The 18,075-nt window shown below is 34.4% G+C and overlaps 2 protein-coding genes across 4 annotated transcripts in view; one reads left to right on the top strand and one right to left on the bottom strand.

Annotated features, from left to right (window-relative positions):
* Window positions 1-1,237: 1,237 nt before the first annotated feature.
* On the top strand, window positions 1,238-5,163 carry LOC117102863 (25S rRNA (adenine(2142)-N(1))-methyltransferase-like). Of its 3 annotated transcripts, none has more exons than XM_033243290.1 (7): window positions 1,238-1,394; window positions 1,751-1,829; window positions 2,084-2,222; window positions 2,685-2,810; window positions 3,467-3,595; window positions 3,973-4,101; window positions 4,753-5,163. In XM_033243290.1, the coding sequence occupies exons 2-7, from the start codon at window positions 1,780-1,782 to the stop codon at window positions 4,975-4,977; spliced, it is 798 nt and encodes a 265-aa protein (XP_033099181.1). In that variant the 5' UTR covers window positions 1,238-1,394; window positions 1,751-1,779; the 3' UTR covers window positions 4,978-5,163. The 3 variants fall into 3 exon arrangements, with proteins under 3 accessions (XP_033099181.1, XP_033099182.1, XP_033099184.1); XM_033243291.1 differs by having other exon boundaries at window positions 1,264-1,394; window positions 1,718-1,829; XM_033243293.1 differs by lacking the exon at window positions 1,751-1,829 and having other exon boundaries at window positions 1,271-1,394.
* A 3,633-nt stretch (window positions 5,164-8,796) lies between these two features.
* Window positions 8,797-18,075, bottom strand: part of LOC117102862 (mitogen-activated protein kinase kinase kinase 4-like) — a gene marked incomplete in the record, with an annotated part of 26,560 nt that continues 17,281 nt past the window's right edge. The window contains 10 exon segments of the mRNA XM_033243289.1: window positions 8,797-10,339; window positions 11,148-11,327; window positions 12,129-12,221; window positions 12,693-12,829; window positions 13,274-13,433; window positions 13,569-13,688; window positions 14,021-14,094; window positions 15,217-15,450; window positions 15,658-15,822; window positions 17,354-17,432. Coding sequence (XP_033099180.1) covers window positions 10,331-10,339; window positions 11,148-11,327; window positions 12,129-12,221; window positions 12,693-12,829; window positions 13,274-13,433; window positions 13,569-13,688; window positions 14,021-14,094; window positions 15,217-15,450; window positions 15,658-15,822; window positions 17,354-17,432 — 1,251 coding nt within the window.

Below are 18,075 nucleotides of genomic sequence, written 5' to 3'. Positions count from 1 at the left end.
GGTATAACTGTACCTATCTACACTTTATAACAGGAGGTACTAGCTGTTGTTGTTGTAGATAATATACACATTTAATAACATCCAAGAAGGTCACAGTTAGTTACACAGTGCCCGGCCGTACATCACAAGTCCGTGAAATTTCATAGGCCTACCGTAGGTAAACATAGAAAGAGCAATAATAGTACTCGAGCGTCACGACATTGCGAAGTGTCTGCTCTTGTTCCTCGTATCGTACTCACTTGAGTCAATCCGAGATGGCCCGAGTGAAGTTTCATGCAAATGTTTCGTACGGAAAAAAAAATCGCTTCCTGTTCTGCTTTTCACAGGATTGATACCCTAATGGTAAAGTCGAGCGGTCAAGGGTCAAAAGTTTCCAATTTAGCAAGAGGGCGCCATTCATGCCTTATTACAGAATTTGCACGCGTAAATCGCGGAGAACGCTATCTTGTGTTTATAAGATCTTTGGACAAACCTATATTCTTGGCAGTTCTGATTTCTCAGTTGATAAGTTTGATGTTTGAATGACACTCCGGAAAGGCCAAGTGTCTCCCAATATTCGGCCATCCCCCTCCCCCTCTAAAACGGCCACAATACTTGCAAACTTATTTGTTCATGACATGCATGTATGTAGGCCATATCTTTCGTGGTGGTGGTTGGACGATTTGAACGATTGTAGATGAGTTTCTGTTTCCTAAATTAGAGGTTGATAAAATATTTGTATTTTGGCCTTTATCCAAGGTCCCTACTACCAGGGGTGGCGCTAGCGGTGGGGGAGGGGGAGGGCAGGGTCCCCCCCCCCCCACGTCGGGGAGAAAAAGCACAACTCGTCGGGGAGAAAAACAATTGTATGTATTTTTTACATATAAGTAAACTCTAAAATCGATTAAATAAGCCTTTGAACCCCTGAATTGTCAAACCTTTTTAATCGAAGCTCGACCACGCCATTACTTTCGTCGGGGAAATCTGACCCCTTGTCGGGGCACCGGTCTCCCTCCGGCAAATCCTGGCGCCACCCCTGGTCCCTACGCCTTAAAGATTACATGGTCTTCAAAGAATTTCAAAAATTTCACTAAACTTCACCATTAAAAAGACATTTTTGCCAAAATCTATAAATCGGTTCGGATTCTTGATTGAAGAGCTTTTTAGAACCGTTCCGTAACTATGTTTTTGATTGGTGGTGGGGGAGGGGGAGGTTACAATAAGTGATGCATATTCATGACGATAACGGTATGGGCCTAGGCAAGCCTAGGCCATGATGACTTTGCCTAAGCTGAATACTGGGCCTGGCTGATGAATACTGCTACGCTCATCTAGGCTAGGCTTAAGCCTAAAGAAATTTTATCATAAGATCTCATAAAATTGATAAATAGGGTACTTCCTGACCAAAACATAAGGTAATGTCAACTCTAAACTTAATCAAAGAGAAAACTGTTCGATTTTAAACTCTGTTTTTATGTGAGTTTAGAACTACAATACAGTATCATACTTGACACAGTCTTATTGTTCTCTCGCGGAAAAGAGTTCTCGTTGTGTGGTTTGCTAAAGTGAGGAAGTGATCATGTAGTATACGTCTAGACTTCTATGCAAATAACAATTCCCTGTTAAAGGGAAAACGTTCCCCTCGATAATAGTCTAAGAAAGTAACATGAAAATACCTCAAAATTCAATTCTTTTCGATCCTAATGAGCTAGGCCTAGGCCCCTATTCGGTTTTAAAGGTATTACATTTCCTGTCTTTTAACTCATGATAGACATCTTGAAGACGTAGACTTCAAACAAAATGAAGAAGAAAAAGAATCGTGTACCTGTTACTGCCAGCCAACACCAGCTGTAAGCATCTTCTATGATTTGTTGTTTTTTTCTTCCATTTGTTTTTCCCCTGAGCACCACTTGTCTGATAATTTATATTTTATAAAATCAAGAATACAGCATTTTTTATAAACATTCTTTCATTTTTTCGGGTAATATTTAGTAGTATTTTGGAGTTGATTAGAATAAAATGTGCCTTTATACTTGTATTTATAGTATTTTTCTTAATAAGTGAAGTAAATTAAATCCAATTGTTGATGAATTTCTTAATATAGGAAAAAGATAAAGAAAGACTGTAAGCTGATTTCAAGATATCATGTTTTAAATAAAGAACTAGAGAGATTAAAATCAGTGGACACCAAACAGCCTAACAAAAATCAGAAGATGAAACTGATCGCACAAGAACTAGAACAGGTAGTTTGACACAGTGCCATCCCATTTATTCTTTTATTGTCCACCTTTCATAACAAACAAAAAAAAAAAATTTTATTATATTATTGCATTACTGTGTAAGGGGCCATCAACAATTTTCTACATTTTCAGAAGATTACAAAACATCACTTTAGGGCCTGTCTCTTATACACATCTAGATGTGTATAAGAGACAGGGGTCATGACATCCTTATAGCACAAAATACACATCTTATTGTGGAGATTTCCAGGCAGCAGCGGGCATAATAAAAGGCATAATAAAAATAATTAAAAGTTTAATTTTTTTCTGACATTTCCTTTTTTTGTGGCAGCAGTTGCATTAATTGGCCAAAAATAAAACTTTTTATTAGAAATTATCATTATTTGCGGGCGACGGGCTCACTAAACAAGGTAAAAAAAAAAGTATTGCTGCAAATGAAGTTTTTTTGCATTCAATTATTTGAAGGTGGGAGGTATAGATACATACCAAGCAACATCAAGCTTAGGTGAATTTAAAAATGGAAGAACAAATTCAGCAAAATGGGTTGTGGCACAGTTGAAAGAGCATCGTATAAAGTCAACAACCTCTGCGGTAAGTTGAAATCAATAGGATTCATCATAATTGTGTTTTCTTGCCAAATTTATTATTTTTTTAAATTTATGATTCTCACTAGAGGAAGGAGGTAAGGTGTATCTGGGAAAGGTAGCCTTTCAACATGTGTATTTATGTTATCACAATATTTGTGAATTGCATTTATTCCATCAATTTACATTTGTGAGGTCTCACTACAAAATGAGTCTCATCATTAGAAAATAAAAAAAATGAGTTTATATTTCATTTTGGTAGATGACATTATAAACTTTAATTTGGTCTAAGTAGATCCAGAGATGCTAGCATTTAAAGTTTAGGTGTATGAGAACCAGGTTTTGAGAAAATCCACCTCAAAGATAAACTAACCTGTACAAATAATAGGACTAGTATTACAGAATATGCGAAGAGAACACTGTTTTAGTAAGAAAATTCACTTAAAAAGTACACAATCATAAAATATAATTATCAAGTTATTCAAAAACATTAAAATCAAAATTTTGTAAAAATGTTGCCTTTAACCTTTTGGTGAATATCTCAATATGATTTCACCAACGATGCGTCTCATTTCGTGGTGAGACCTCACATTTTTCCTACCATGTGAAAGAACATATAAAATAACTGAGTGTATTTATTTGTTGAAATCTTTGTATTCGTAGAAACTGAGATTACTAGATGTGGGTGCTTTGCATCTGAACTATGCGAAACAGAAGTGGATTGATAGTACTGCAATTGATATTAATCCTACTCAACCTGGGATCCTCAAAGCTGACTTTTTTGATCTTAAAGTGAGCCCTTTGGTGTTAATAATTTTCTCTACTATATCCTGAGTTGGAAGAAGCCACTTCCAGGAGATATCTAATTTTACGTTGCTGTGCATAGTAATACACATCGCCACTGAATTTCGGGAGACGATTGTACAGTATAGTAAAATCATAATAATATTGTAAATTTGGGGAAGACAGGACTTAAAGAGTCACTGGTGCACATAAAATCCTTTTTTCCTTTTTAAGCATTTGTTTTTCTCACTAGTTCATATTATAATCGTTTGAATATACAAAACAAATATAGATCTCAACAAAATAGAATGTTATTACAAGAAATTAAACAATTAACAAAATAATATAAACAATGTAATAACAGTAAATAAAAAAAAATATTTCAGGTGAAGCCAAGTGATGCTTATGATGTCATTGTTCTAAGTCTTGTTCTAAATTTTGTTGGCTCACCGCATCGTCGAGGGGAAATGCTTCAGAAATGTCATCGATTTTGTAAAAAAATGGGATATTTAGTTGTAAGTACCCTAAGATACTAATATTATTTTCACAGAATATAATTGTAATTTATTAATGTAGGCCTGTAATGTAATTATTACAGCTTAAATTCTTATGCCGTATTTATTTGAATAAACGTCACAGGGGTGTTCATTGTTAAGAAGGGTTTTTGAGGGGGTTTTATTCGAGGGAGGCATTAATTTTTGGTGTAAAATTGATCCGTATACACTCAAGTAAACTCCCTTTAATTTTAATATAAATTGTGAAATTACAACACATAATTACTGTCAAATATACTATTGCATGATTAGGGTGTTTATTTGAGGGAGGAGTTTATTCCAAATGAGGCTTTAGAGGGGGAATTCATTCAAAGTGGGGCGTTAAAAATGAATAGCTTCTGTTATGGTGGTATATGCCAGTTACTTGGACTTGGTGGAGTATTGCAGTGTTCCTACCCTAGGATGCATTTGTATGTAATTAATGTATAAATAATAAATATTTTTAGAATATTAAATTCTAAAAACATTAATTCGCTTAAAATATTTATTGATAGTATTGTATTTTTATATTGGTTATTCTTCCCTTATATGGTACATTATTACTGTTGCTTTGCCAGTTGAGATCCTCTTTGAATAATAAGTAGCATTTTAAAATATTTCATCTATTTACAGATTGTTTTACCGTTGGCCTGTGTGACCAATTCACGTTACCTAACACATGATCACTTGGTGGATATAATGGATAGCCTTGGATTTACGCTGATATCATCTCACAACAGCCGCAAACTCAGCTATAAGATGTTTCAGCTAACAGAGGAATCAATGCAAAAAACATTCAAGAAACAGATAGTGAATAAGGGAACAAAATGCAATAATTTTTCAATAGTGATTAGGTAGCAAAAGTGTATAATTGTCAGCAAAGGTTATAAATCTCTTTAATTGGTTGGGTGGGGAGCTAAAATGAGTGATTACTGTGAATTCGCCACATTATGGATAAGACAGTTGTCTTTTTATTAATGACTTGCTACTGTATCATAGCTAGCTAAAGATGGTTTGCTTCAATAAAAGTTATGCATGAATATATGTACGTGTGAATGTGTTTATGCACCCTTCTTGTTTTAAGCGGAGTTACATGTTAAATTTAGATGCCTAGATTTTCAGACTGCTACTTCACAGATGCACAGAAATCCATCCATAAATGCCTAATTTCATAGACAAAGTAAATAAAAAAAACCAACATTATTTACATAAACAATTGCTTAGTTTATTTAGATCTAAACATCAGATATTATTGTAAATAACACCCTAATAATCTGAGTATAATGTATCATCTTATATACAATAGATTTAATATCCAGACACAGACTGACCAGCAGCCTATAATTTATAACATAGAGCTGTAAAAAGACAACATAATTCACTTATAATAATAACCCCCACAAAAATTCTCAAGATTTAATTCTCTGAATACATAAAGAGCCATGCACCATATGTGAAACTCTGTCCACACTCAAGTTGAAAGAGGTCCCAAGAGGGAAGAAGTCCCTTCTGGGAAATCTAATTAAACATCCTTTAACACGCACATATTGATACCCATCGGCACTGAATTCTGTGAGGTAATTAGCACTAAAATTAGCAGCAAAAAGCAGTGAAAACATTGGAAGATTTGGGAACCAATTATCTGTGAGTTATGTCACCCACTTATCACATGTAATTGTCACATGGAATTTGATAGTGTGGACAGAGCTTAACTGAATCCACTCCATGGGCACTGAATTTACAACGTATTCCTAGTTACACAGGAAATTAAGCACTAGACTAAGTCATCCTACCAGATAACCATTTATACGGAATACATTGCCATGTCCAGGGACAAAAGCAATGTAACCAGGTAATCTAATTTTTGTTTAGCAAGGCCAGTGTACACTGCACAGTAAGATGGTTGTATGACCATCAAACAAATCTATCTTTGCTTTGTGTGTTTGACACGATGCTGTATGCTGATTGTCAGTGGCACACCAAGTGGATCAGTTGCATGCGCTGCGGCGCAGCCTGTGTCTAAAGAAGTAGGCCTTGACACTAATCTTGTAACAATGGATTTTAGTCTAAAAAGCAGACCTATGATTGCTAAAACTTTATGCTATGAATTACGTTGCAGCCCTTTCAATAACACTAACCTAGTTAATCATGGTAATCAGGTTAAAGACCATGCAAATCAAACTTGGTTAAGCACAAGTTAACCTGGTTATGCAGATGACAACCTGGCCCGGCCAAGTCAATTGATAACAATAAGAAAAATTTACACATTATAGCTTTAAAAATGTAAGGAAAATTGATAAGCTGTAAAAAAAATCAAGTTTGATATGTTCAATTATTCAAAGCTTTCCTGGCAATAAAGCATTTTCAAAGATTAAATACAGATTTAAGTAGTTCATTAAAATGCCACTGAATATGGCTACACATAAACATGGTTATACCACAACTCAATTACAAATTATAACAAAACGATCAATGCATCATATTAAGTATTACACCAATCCCAACACACCTGTCAAAAGCTTTACATTCTAAGCTGATATGAAACTAAATATGTCTAAAACTTACAAAAAACTACCATCAGTTCAAGCATTAACACATTCTGACAATTTTTCAATTCTATTCAAAGGCTATTTTTTATACTGTCTGAATAAACCAATACAATTTCAATTTAAGACATTTAAAAATATCAAGTAAAAACATCAACTTTAAATTAAAAATGCATCAAAACAATTCACTTTTTTTCTGATATAAAGCCTTCGACTACAAACATCTTTAAACTGAACACTAACCAATAATTAAGTGCATATAGGAAAAGGTGGTTACGCCACTTTTTAAATATTAAAAAATCTGTATCTCATTAACTGTTCCCAAGTTTTTTATTAAACAACCTTTTTCTGTTTAAAAAAATCAGTTCTACAACATATCAACATTTGTTTTCCTCCGGAGCTTGGCTTTAATCGGTAAGAAAAATATTTTTGTTTTAAATTTTGACAGCTAAAAACTTAAATATATAAAGTAAGCAATTCATATATTTAAAGCTCTGTCCAGACTGTCAAATATTACTCGACAAAGAACTATTGTATGCCTATATATGGTGATGATGTGATGTCATCATGACCATATTTAGGCATGTCATATGTTATTGTTTAAATTTATTAGATTAACAGACAGTATAATTACTAAAGAAATAACTTAAAATATGGACAGCAAAGAAATTACATTATAGTTTTTTTTTTTAAACTCTGGAAATGTTTGAAAAAATAAAGGCACAGATGTTATAATTATTAAACAACGTTTACAGCCTACTTCTATTAAAATAGCAGTTAACATTGTCAACCAGATACCACAATACCAGAAATACATCTAATTGTGCAGTGAATTGTGAATACAGGACAACCACCGAATTTACCTCAATATCTAAATCACGTGCATGATATTGAATAAGACAAATGAAGTATATCCAGCATTCTGCTAACCAAATAGGTCCTGGAGCCACTGGAACTATAATGTTCTACCACTAATATAAAATGGGATACAGCCACCCGTATTTCGTTAACCCAAAGTAATCTGTGGTTATGAGGTAGTTACACCGGTATTTCTAATAACCCAGAGTAGGTAAACTAAAGCTATATGATCAACTGCTTTATATATAACTTGTTCACCCAATTAATATATATTTTAACGGACACATACAAATTTATTCTAGGTTTTGCACATTAATACAAACATAATTGCATTGTATTAAATTTTACTTGCAACAGTAACATCTCAATAAAGGCCCTCTAATTATTGATCCATTTCATAAAACGCAACAATATACAATTTTCAAATTTATTTTATGTTCACTTCTTTTGTGTTAACACTTATGAGCACCACTCAGCCATGTTTGTTTGTTCCTTATCAACAGTATCCAAGGGGTGAAGTTTAGCGGAAGGTCCATTCTATTTTTTCTTGAAGTGTGTCTGATCAAAATGTTTTATAATGTGACAAATTCCCGGCAAAATTTCAGTTGTTACGAAAAACCTGATTTTTATATATGTTATAAAGATTTATAAAATAACACGAAATTGCTAGTTTAATTGAATTTAGACATTCGCAAACATGAAAAAATGTAAACTAAGACTGAAAATTGATTTTTGTGTTCCACACAAAAAATAAACGTGGATGAATTTGTTATGTTGATTTTGCGATAGATCTGCGAAGAAATATAATAGGCGCCGGAAACATTAGCCTAGCGACACTGCTAAGCTAGACCTAGCCTTACCACGATTTAGGTTCTCTTATCAGACATTATATTTTCCGTTGCTAGTATTGACACTTGTGACAAAATATTTCATTGGAATTATTTCAAATTTGTTTTAAAAAAAAAATGATTCTGACCAAGATTTTGACAATTAAACAAACATATCTCAGGCCTACTCGATCAACTGCAGTGTGCGAGATGTGAAATATACAAAACTAATCTCACTAGAGAGGGTGCACTTTATTGACTGTATAATTGACTGTATAAAGTATACATAAAAGTGAGAGCATTCCAGTGGATGCAATCTACAACCTCGGAATTTGCCTAGTAACGAAGAAGTCATAAAAAAAATGGTTGTCTCCTATGAGAAATAGTCCTTCTCATTTTTTTTTTTTTTTTTTAATCTTTTTCGTAAAACTAAAATTTATGCCAATAGTTTTCCATGGTTTATAATAATTGAAGTAAAGCATATGCATTTTTCCTTAAAAAAAAAATCTCATTTTGGTGAAATTTTGCCGGGAATGGGGCCTTAACTTGTATCTGGTTTTGCTGCGAAGCAGAATTACTGCACTCCCGATGCCAGTTTTATCATACAATGACGGTATTGTAAGACCATTGGTATAAGAATCTTATCTATAACTATTTATTATTAAATATCAGGCAAACTCAGCAGTACCATCTCATATCTATTATTGTACAGATGAGGTAAAAAATATTAAATAAATAAATAATAGCTCAATAAGTATAAAAAAAAAAGATAATGATAGCAATTTTTGTTTAATTACTAATGCCCTTTTCATTATTGTTTAAATTACTGGATGTTTAGTTCACACACATTCACATGTATGCCTGTTATGAATTATGAAAAATAATAGAGTTATCTATTCTGCGATGAGTAACACATTTTGAAATAGCATAGGTATCTTAATTTTATTTATCCTCATCAGTTATCGATATGGGGTGGGGCTAACTGGGACACAATGGTATATGAGATGATTTTTAACTACTTGAATATATTTTTTTTATTCAGCAAGTTTTTGGTGGGGTACTTGGGTCGGCCCCCTTACTATTTATATATGCCACTGGCTTGTGAATAATATCCTCCACTAAAGTAGGCTAAACATATACAGCCAGCTAACTGATTAGATCATGTTATAGTAATAATCTTTAATTAAAGACCATTATAACAGTATAGCCAGTTAACACATCGACTGCCAAGCCGTTTTTTTTAGTTTCATCATGTATAAATACAAAGGCCATCATATGAAAATCATTTCCATCAACTGTAGTCTAGTGTAATGAAAAATAAACAAAACAGTATCTATTTTTAGATCACTGTTCCCTGAATGTCCAGGGCGAGAGTTAACATTTTCGACCTCTGTCATTAAGCCTAAATTACATAACTTCCTCCTACTCTATTTGCAACTTTAAGTCACCACTTAAAACCTATTTGTTTTCCGATGGCTTTTCACATGTGTTGCGCCTTTGATCTTGTTTGGAATTGGCGCCATACAAATTCGAGATATTATTATATATTATTAATACAATAGTGGTATTAGGGAGCTTTCGATTTGTGCGACGATGCAACGCTAGAATGGAATCACTCATGTGTGACCGTCCTACCTGGCATCCTACGTTCTCTGCATACGTAGATTTGACCAAATTGCGTTCCAGAATCTACTCAACGAGGTGGCCTTAACATTCACGCATGCGCAGATGACGCTTACCGTCCTACTGTCATGCAATCCAAAGCTCCCTATTTTTGACGTATCTTTGAAGCCCAAAGTGAACCTTGTCAGACGTAAAAGCACATCCCTGGCAGCGAAACACTGAATACAGATAGCTTTCCAATCTCACACCACCTCTTCTTTAACAAACTTGTCATAGAGTTGTTTTGTTACCCTGCAAAGACTGACGTCTGTAATTTTTTTTTTACCTGTATAGCTAACACATCTGTCGACAGGAGATCTAGCTCACCTAAAAATAACAAACAATTTTAATCATACTTTTTATCAAATTAATTATTTAATTGTTATTGTCTTTTAACTACACATTTCTGAAAGTACATACCTTTTATGAAATGTTTTATCACTGTTGGTTGTTTCATGGTTTACTGAATGGTATGCATATTTGTAAACATCAATGCAATTTATACAATCAAACAAATAAAACATTAATTGCTCACAACTACATAATAGTGTAAAGAAATGCAAAAACTAATCCACATTTCACCCAAATGCAAGAAAACAAAACACACTCATTTCAAAGCTATTTCTAAGGAGATTTAAAGACGGTTGATAATCTCCATTGACTTGGGACAGCGCCATGGGCGAGTCGAGTGGCCAGGCGGTAAGGCAGGGGCGCCACCAGCTACAGCCTTAACATCGGCGCTGGTTCCAGCCGCTCCTCGCCCATGGTTCGGTTGGTAGAACCAAGTCTTCTTGGATAAGGACTTAAAATGGAGGTCCAGTGTATACATCTGGCTCGTGTGCACTTTAAAGAACCCATTTGTATCTTTCGGATGAGTAGGGGGTTACCCCGATGTTATGGTTCATTTCAGCCCCTGCCGTTGCGGAATGATGTGAACATTATCTACCAAGAAGCGCCTCTTTACGGCTGCTAGGTAGTCACGGACCACGTCCATACGGAATTCAGCACATGACGCTGCAAGTTATGGGTTATTCTCCTACCTTTACCTTTGCCTATGAGCGCATGTTGCAGATATGGCGCTATACAAATTGTTGTTGTTATTATAATTAACAAAAAGCAAAAGATTTTGCCTTACCTTGATAAACGGGTGTTCAAGAAGCCTGTTGGCAGTCCACCTATCCTCAGGATTATGCTGCAAGCAATGGTGTAGGAAATCTTTGGCCTCTTCACTAGCGGCTTCAGGAATCTTGGGAATCGCTCCATCACCCACTTTGTACACAATGCTGTACTCATGTCGGTACTCATGCCATGGGCGCTGTAAATATCAATCAATCAAGTAATATTTTATTCCATGAAAACTCAATTTGTGTACAATAAAGTTGAAATGAAAATTAACTATTGTGAAAAAGGTACCCCACTGTTAGCAAGCTTTAATTGTGGGTCATAAACATAAAAGCTAAGTAATTATTTTGGGGATTTAAAAAAAAGACAAAACTATTTTTAAAAGAAAAATGAATAGATTATGGGTGTGTAAAATACAAGATAATATTGGCCCAATTAAATAACAAATTGTCATTAATATGCAATGCATGAAATATTTAATTAACCATGATAATGTAGCTTATTTATGTCACATAATATACATTACATACAGAATTATACCCTAATCATGATAGAAGAAAAATAATTTACAAAATATAAAATGTAATTAAGAATAGTTTAGATGTAATTAGTATCATCAATGCCATTTTTCATTATTTTATTTTATGTATTAAATTTCTCTTCCTATTGATTTGAATAAACAATTAAAAAATATGAGATACTAATATGTATCAGCTTTTAATTAATATATATGAGGTATAAATCAATATTCATGAGAAACTAATAAATATGTACACAATATCTGCGCTCCTCTGTACTAAAGTATACAAAACTACCACATTCTTATGCTAATTACTCAGTTTAACATTTTGTAACAGTACGCTGGTTTTGGGAAGGCAAGCATCATATTTCCTTCCCTAACTCTACTTTTTTATCTGATAAGGTCACATTAAAACACAATACACCTTGCGGCCCAGAGGCCAGATTGCGTTCATGTGTTGTAGTGTTGACATACCTTTCCTGTAAGCATTTCAATTAGCACACACCCAATGCTCCAGATATCCGAGGCACGTCCATATCCTTCCTTCTTCTCGCTCTGCTTGATCACCTGTTAAGATCAAAGAATAAAACTTATCAATGTTTGTGATAGCCATACCTCTGTGAGGGCCGATTTTCTATGCAGCCATTTTGGTAAAATATTACACGATTTGGAATGATGTAAATAGAAATAAGGAAATGATATGGATCCAGGATCTGTCTTCAAAGAAACGTTAGGGACTTTTTAATGTCCTTTAATCTAAAGCGATAGTTGTTGGATGTTTGGTACATTCCCTAGAGTCCAATTATCATTTTGAGAGGTCAGGCAATTGGATCTGGTTTCAGTGCAATATCTTACTCGCCCCACACCCCCCCTTTCCCCTCCTATGCTTAACAGCATAGGAAACATATATATATAATACTAGAATTTACAAAAATAATTCTAAAAGTAATAAAAATATAGTCGGTTTATCAAAAAGTATTTACAAAATAGATAAACAATATAAATATTTAAGTTTGGAATGTTTGTTCATATACTAACCTCAGGTGCCATGTATGCAGGCGTACCAAGGTATTCCGAGATTTCCCCTGGTAAAGTCTGGCGGGAGCTTAACTTGATGGCGCTACCAAAATCACCCAACTTCAGATGACCATCCGAGGACAGGAAAATATTTGCACCTGCAATCACCAATAATTAGCAATGAATTGGAGCTGTAATTCAAATTAGGGGAGAAAGTCCACACCTTGAGACTTCGGTATGAAGCGCCACATAAATCGAACCACATTACTTTGCTTCAGTCTACCCAGTTTTATCAATAGGTACCAACAAAATTTTTTAGAGTAACCTGCAGTAGACCAGCCTCCCACCCAGGGGCATGTCATGCTCTCATCTGCTTCACGCTGCTTGAAACTGGGGATAAGCTCCAGTTAACATAAGCCCCATGGCTAAGCAAGGAATTATTTATACTACAGGATTTGAATGCTCAGTTGGATAAACGGCTTTCTTTATTGAGTTCTAAAAATTGTGTGTATCCAGTATTGCTGAAAGGATTGGTAGGGACAGGTCCACAAAGTGAACGCTCCTTTTTTGGCCCCACTTGGATAGACTATAAGATGCTTTACCTTTAATGTCTCTATGGATAATGCCATTCTCGTGTAGTACACTGACTGCCGTGACGATCTCGTACATGTAATGCCGAATCATGTCCTCCGGCAGGCAGTCCTCGGCCGCTTCACCTAGTGTTCCATCGTCACAATACTCCATGAAAATTAACAACTCCTCCTACAAAACAACACTTCGTCATTATTATAACATAATAATTATTCATTATTATGTACTTGATGTATACATTTTGTTACCTACCAGACAAGACTGTTACGTGGGTGAAAATAAAATTTTGAAGTGTTATTAACTCACCCTGTGAATTTCAACACCATAATATTTTACTAAATTCGGATGGATAATACTTTCAAAAATCTTGATCTCGTCAGCAAGGTCTCGCAGGGCACTGTGGTCATCAAAACGCTGCAGCCGAATCTTTGGAACAGTCAAAATATGCATATTAATACATGTGTACATGTGGTATGCATCTAAACACAATAAATCATGAGCATTTAGTTATCTATCCAGTCAAATATTAATGTAATTATAATGAATTTATAAAGCCTAGATTCAAGTAGGTAGGTGAAAGCCTACTCTCCTCCGACTGAGAATTTTCTGAGCACAAACAGTACTTCAGGTAGATAAAAATCACTTATTTTACCACTTTACACCCTTAGCTAGCTCTCCCTCATTTTCTCATTGGGCTCTCCCCCATCAGCTCTCTACATGTTAACCTCCCACCCGACAGATACAACACTGGTCTTTACCTCTTTCACAGCGAGCGTTTCACCAGTATCCATGTTTATACAAGAATAAACTGTTGTTCCCTGCTGGCCTTCACCTAATACAACATAAGAACAATAACTATTTAAATTATGTTTCAGTTATCAAATTCATCCTGTGTAACTGTAATTTTCTCATGGATGAATGAAGAATACATTGACCTTTGACTAATGTGAATACACACCGACTAATAATAAGGAGCTTTCGATTTGTGCGAAGACACAACGCTAGAACGGAATCACTCATGCGTGACTGTCCTACCTGACGTCCTACGTTTTCTGCATATGTAGATTTAGCCAAATTGCGTTCCAGAATCTACTTGACTAAGTGACCTTAACGTTCTCGCATGCGCAGATGACTTTCAGTGACGTCATTGCGTTCTACGTCCTACCGTCGTCACGCAATCGAAAGCTCCCTATTATAGCTGTTATGGCAATTTTTACTTCTTTTGCATTATTTCGCATTCTTGTTGCTATGGCAAACGCGCGTATGGTTTATACACGCGTGCGTAGAGAATCATACGAAAGTATCTTTTGGTTCGGTTTTAAGATTCATCTGTTTTATCGATCTCAAGCCGAGCACACCTTGTAAGTAGACTTACTTATATGATATATAAATAAATTAATTATAATATAATTTGGAAGTTTAGATGATTGTTTTAGCATGTATTTTTAATATAGGCCTTGCATGCCATTATGGGATATGAGGACCAATTCGTAAGTCTTATTAATTGTTAATATGATTAGTTATTGATTGATTGATGATTATCGTTATTTATTATCTATTGTTACTATTTTGTAGTTCAATCATGACGTTGGTTAGACTGTATATTTTTACGTTGTTAGACGGCGTATCATATGTACCGTACCGTTGGTTGTACCGTTATATTGGAAGAAATAAAGTTAACCAGCAATGCATTGAAAACATCGGTCTTAGTGTTTTATTGGGGTCGAAATAGACGAAACAATAGCGTTTGAACTACATTTTTACGAGGTCAGGTGTTAGCATTTTTATTCTTTCACCTTTAACCTCCCTAGGTTATTAAATGTCATAGGTAAAATCTATCTTGTTAGCCTCTTTGCTTTGATTTATTACATTTGCTTTTTGTTCATTTAAGGACATGAAATAAAAACCAATAAATTAATCCATCCAGTTTATCAAATGTCAAAGTTCACTTTACCTATCTTGAAGCCTCTCTGCCACCTGAACTTGACCTTACGGCAATTGAACACTGCGTTGTTATTGGTTGAATGATTACTGACATGACCTATGACCCCATCATCTTGCAGCTTCTTCATTCTTTTTTCCTCTAACGTCTTAAGGGACTTGCGCATTTGTACGATACGTGGGTGTGGTAATTTATCACTGAATGAAATTGGGCTGGATCGTTTCTCTACTGGCTTGAAATTCGGTTCTGTTGGAAGTTGACATAAAAAATATTTTGGTGGATAGTTAAATAAAAATACAATGATCCCTTTGTTTACCATGCTGTAAATTGCAGTAATTAAAAGAATCATAATTATAATAATAATAATAATATAAAAACAATAATAAAAATAAATATTAACAATGATGATGGTGATGTTGATGATGATGTAGTGAAAACACAGTATAACCTTACCCAGTCTCTCTTCGGAAGGGCTATATACAGGCCTGAACAAATCATTGTTATTACGTTGAAAGTCACTGGGTACTGGGGAGCCTGGAGTAGAATGGATGCTACGAAGTCCTGGCTTAGTCATACCTATAGACTCAGGCGTTGGACTTGATGGGCGATGAATAGGAGCTAAATAGAACAGATTTATAGATAGTAAATTGTAGTAATAAATAATACTAATATTATTATGCAGCAGCAGTACCAGTAGTAGTGGCAAAGGCATTCCTTCCACTCTGCCCCACCCTTGTTGAATTTCAGTTAAATTTAATTTCAGCTTTTGTTAGTTTGTTAGGTTAGCTTTTTAAACATTAGTTGTTAGGTTAGCTCTTAAAAAATAAAAGAATATATATAAATTTATAAAAATAAAAACAATTGATGTGATGGGTCTCCAATCCTTGGAGTTTCTTGGGAGGTCCATTTCATCCTTTCATTATTTAAAAAAAAAAAATATTCTTATTATATTATCTAAACATTGAATCTATTTTTGTTTTTACTTTAATAATAGAGTTAGTGATTTCAGTAACTATGGCACTGGTACTAGAACTAGTACCATAGTGGTGTAAGTCCACCCACTAAAAAACTGGACCAATTTTGGGGTAAGGACATATACTCGGAGAACCCCCTGTTCATAAAAAAAAAATTGTTCCACTTTACATGCCTAAATCAAAGCAATCACTGTTTTTTTTCCCCTGAAAGTTCAAAGGTCAGCTGAGGTACTCGTTTAAATCATACCCTGGGCTTTTAAGTCCAACTCAGACAGCGTCGTACGACACAGCCCGACGCGATTTATCGTTGGGGACAGTCTTAAGCCATCGTGAGAAATATTATACATGTTTAATATTCTATGACGCGACTGCCCCTGACGCAAATCATCGCGTCTGCATTTAACTCACACAGACCCGACGCGACAAGAAATCGTACATCGTACGACGCTGTCTGAATTGGCCTTTAAACAGGAATATGCTGGTATGTGAAACTAGGTGTAAAATGGGGATGGGCTTATACCTGAGTTGGCCTTATACTGTACTTACAGAAGTAGCAGTAGTATAATTAGTAAAGACAGTAGGGGTTGTAGTAGCAGTTGGGGATGTAGTTACTGTATGGTGTTATTGTATGTAGTTACTGTATGTTTGCCTAACTCTCTTTTTGCTGCTTTTTTCCTTTTGTGTTTTTATTGTTGTAATCTGTTTATTTGTCTTTGTTGTTTGTGTGACTGTACAACTGTGATGCTTCAGGTTCTTGAATAATGACTGATTTTATGCCTACCATTGTTTTCCTGAATTATTGAGGCTTGGCTTGCCCTTCATAACCGCAAGGGAAAGGCGCAATATAAATACTCAATACCAGTATCAGTGGGCGGCGCCACCCAGCCTTTAGTTTTCCACCCCCTTCCCCAACACTTAAAATGTCTTAACACTCATTTTGCACAGCTACAATCTTATCTTATCTTATCTTATCTGGTGCAGTAGTACAAGAACAACATAGATTCTACTCGCTAACCATAATTTAATAACAATTAGGTAACTATACAATTGGTGGTGTTATGATAAAATAGTTGTTAATCCAGTATTAATGCAAACTTGTTATAAATATACAACTAAATACGAATTGGGGTGGGGGGGAGATAAATGAAGGTGTAAAATTTGTTAAAATTACTAACCTGGACTCGCTGGACAAGAACTTATTGGAGGTGCTCCAATTACATGATGTATACACTGGTTCATTAGTTTTTTTAAATCCTAAAGGAATGCAAAAAGTACATAATTTCAATTAAATTTCTTTTATTTTATTTATATTTATTTATTTAAATTTTTATTAATATTATATATTTAATTCATATTTACATTCTGAACGAATATGTACAACATAATATATTTCACATAAAACATGCAATTGATAATAATTTATGACAACTGGTATATATGTTTTTTTGCAAAACAATACGTTTTTTTATAAAACAATATGTTTTTTTTATAAAACAATATGTTTTTTATAAAACAAGATTATTTACTGAATATAATGATGTAATTAATAAAAACAAAAACTAGAATGCTTAAAAATATTCTGTCTTTGAAAACATCAGAAAAAATACAAACAAATTCAATGAAATTAAAGGATAAAATAATTGACTTCCATTGAGACACACAACAATACAATGACAAAAACATGTGATGTGCCTAAATATAGTCATGATGACATCACATCATGATCATATATAGGCACATCATGACTATATATGGGCATACATCAGTTTTTTGTCAAAGAAAATTAGATAAAGTCTCAACAGAGGTTTACAGATGTTACTACAAAATCTATAAATTGACTAGCAAGTAATTTAAAGATCTGAACAAAGAACATAGGAGTGGTATGATATATGTATTG

Source organism: Anneissia japonica, unplaced genomic scaffold (genome assembly GCF_011630105.1).
Source record: "Anneissia japonica isolate Jap-2015-1 unplaced genomic scaffold, ASM1163010v1 scaffold597_len517326_cov190, whole genome shotgun sequence".
NCBI classification, from domain to species: Eukaryota; Metazoa; Echinodermata; class Crinoidea; order Comatulida; family Comatulidae; genus Anneissia; species Anneissia japonica.
The sequence above is the reverse complement of the archived record's forward strand: the minus strand, read 5'-3'. Positions and strand labels throughout refer to the sequence as shown.

Excerpts from the sequence above, each read along its gene's own strand:
- LOC117102863 (XM_033243290.1), top strand. The coding sequence starts at position 1,780 with ATGAAGAAGAAAAAGAATCGTGTACCTGTTACTGCCAGCCAACACCAG. Across the intron at positions 2,811-3,466 it reads TAAAGTCAACAACCTCTGCG|AAACTGAGATTACTAGATGT; the intron begins GTAAGTTGAAAT and ends TTGTATTCGTAG. Across the intron at positions 3,596-3,972 it reads CTGACTTTTTTGATCTTAAA|GTGAAGCCAAGTGATGCTTA; the intron begins GTGAGCCCTTTG and ends AAAATATTTCAG.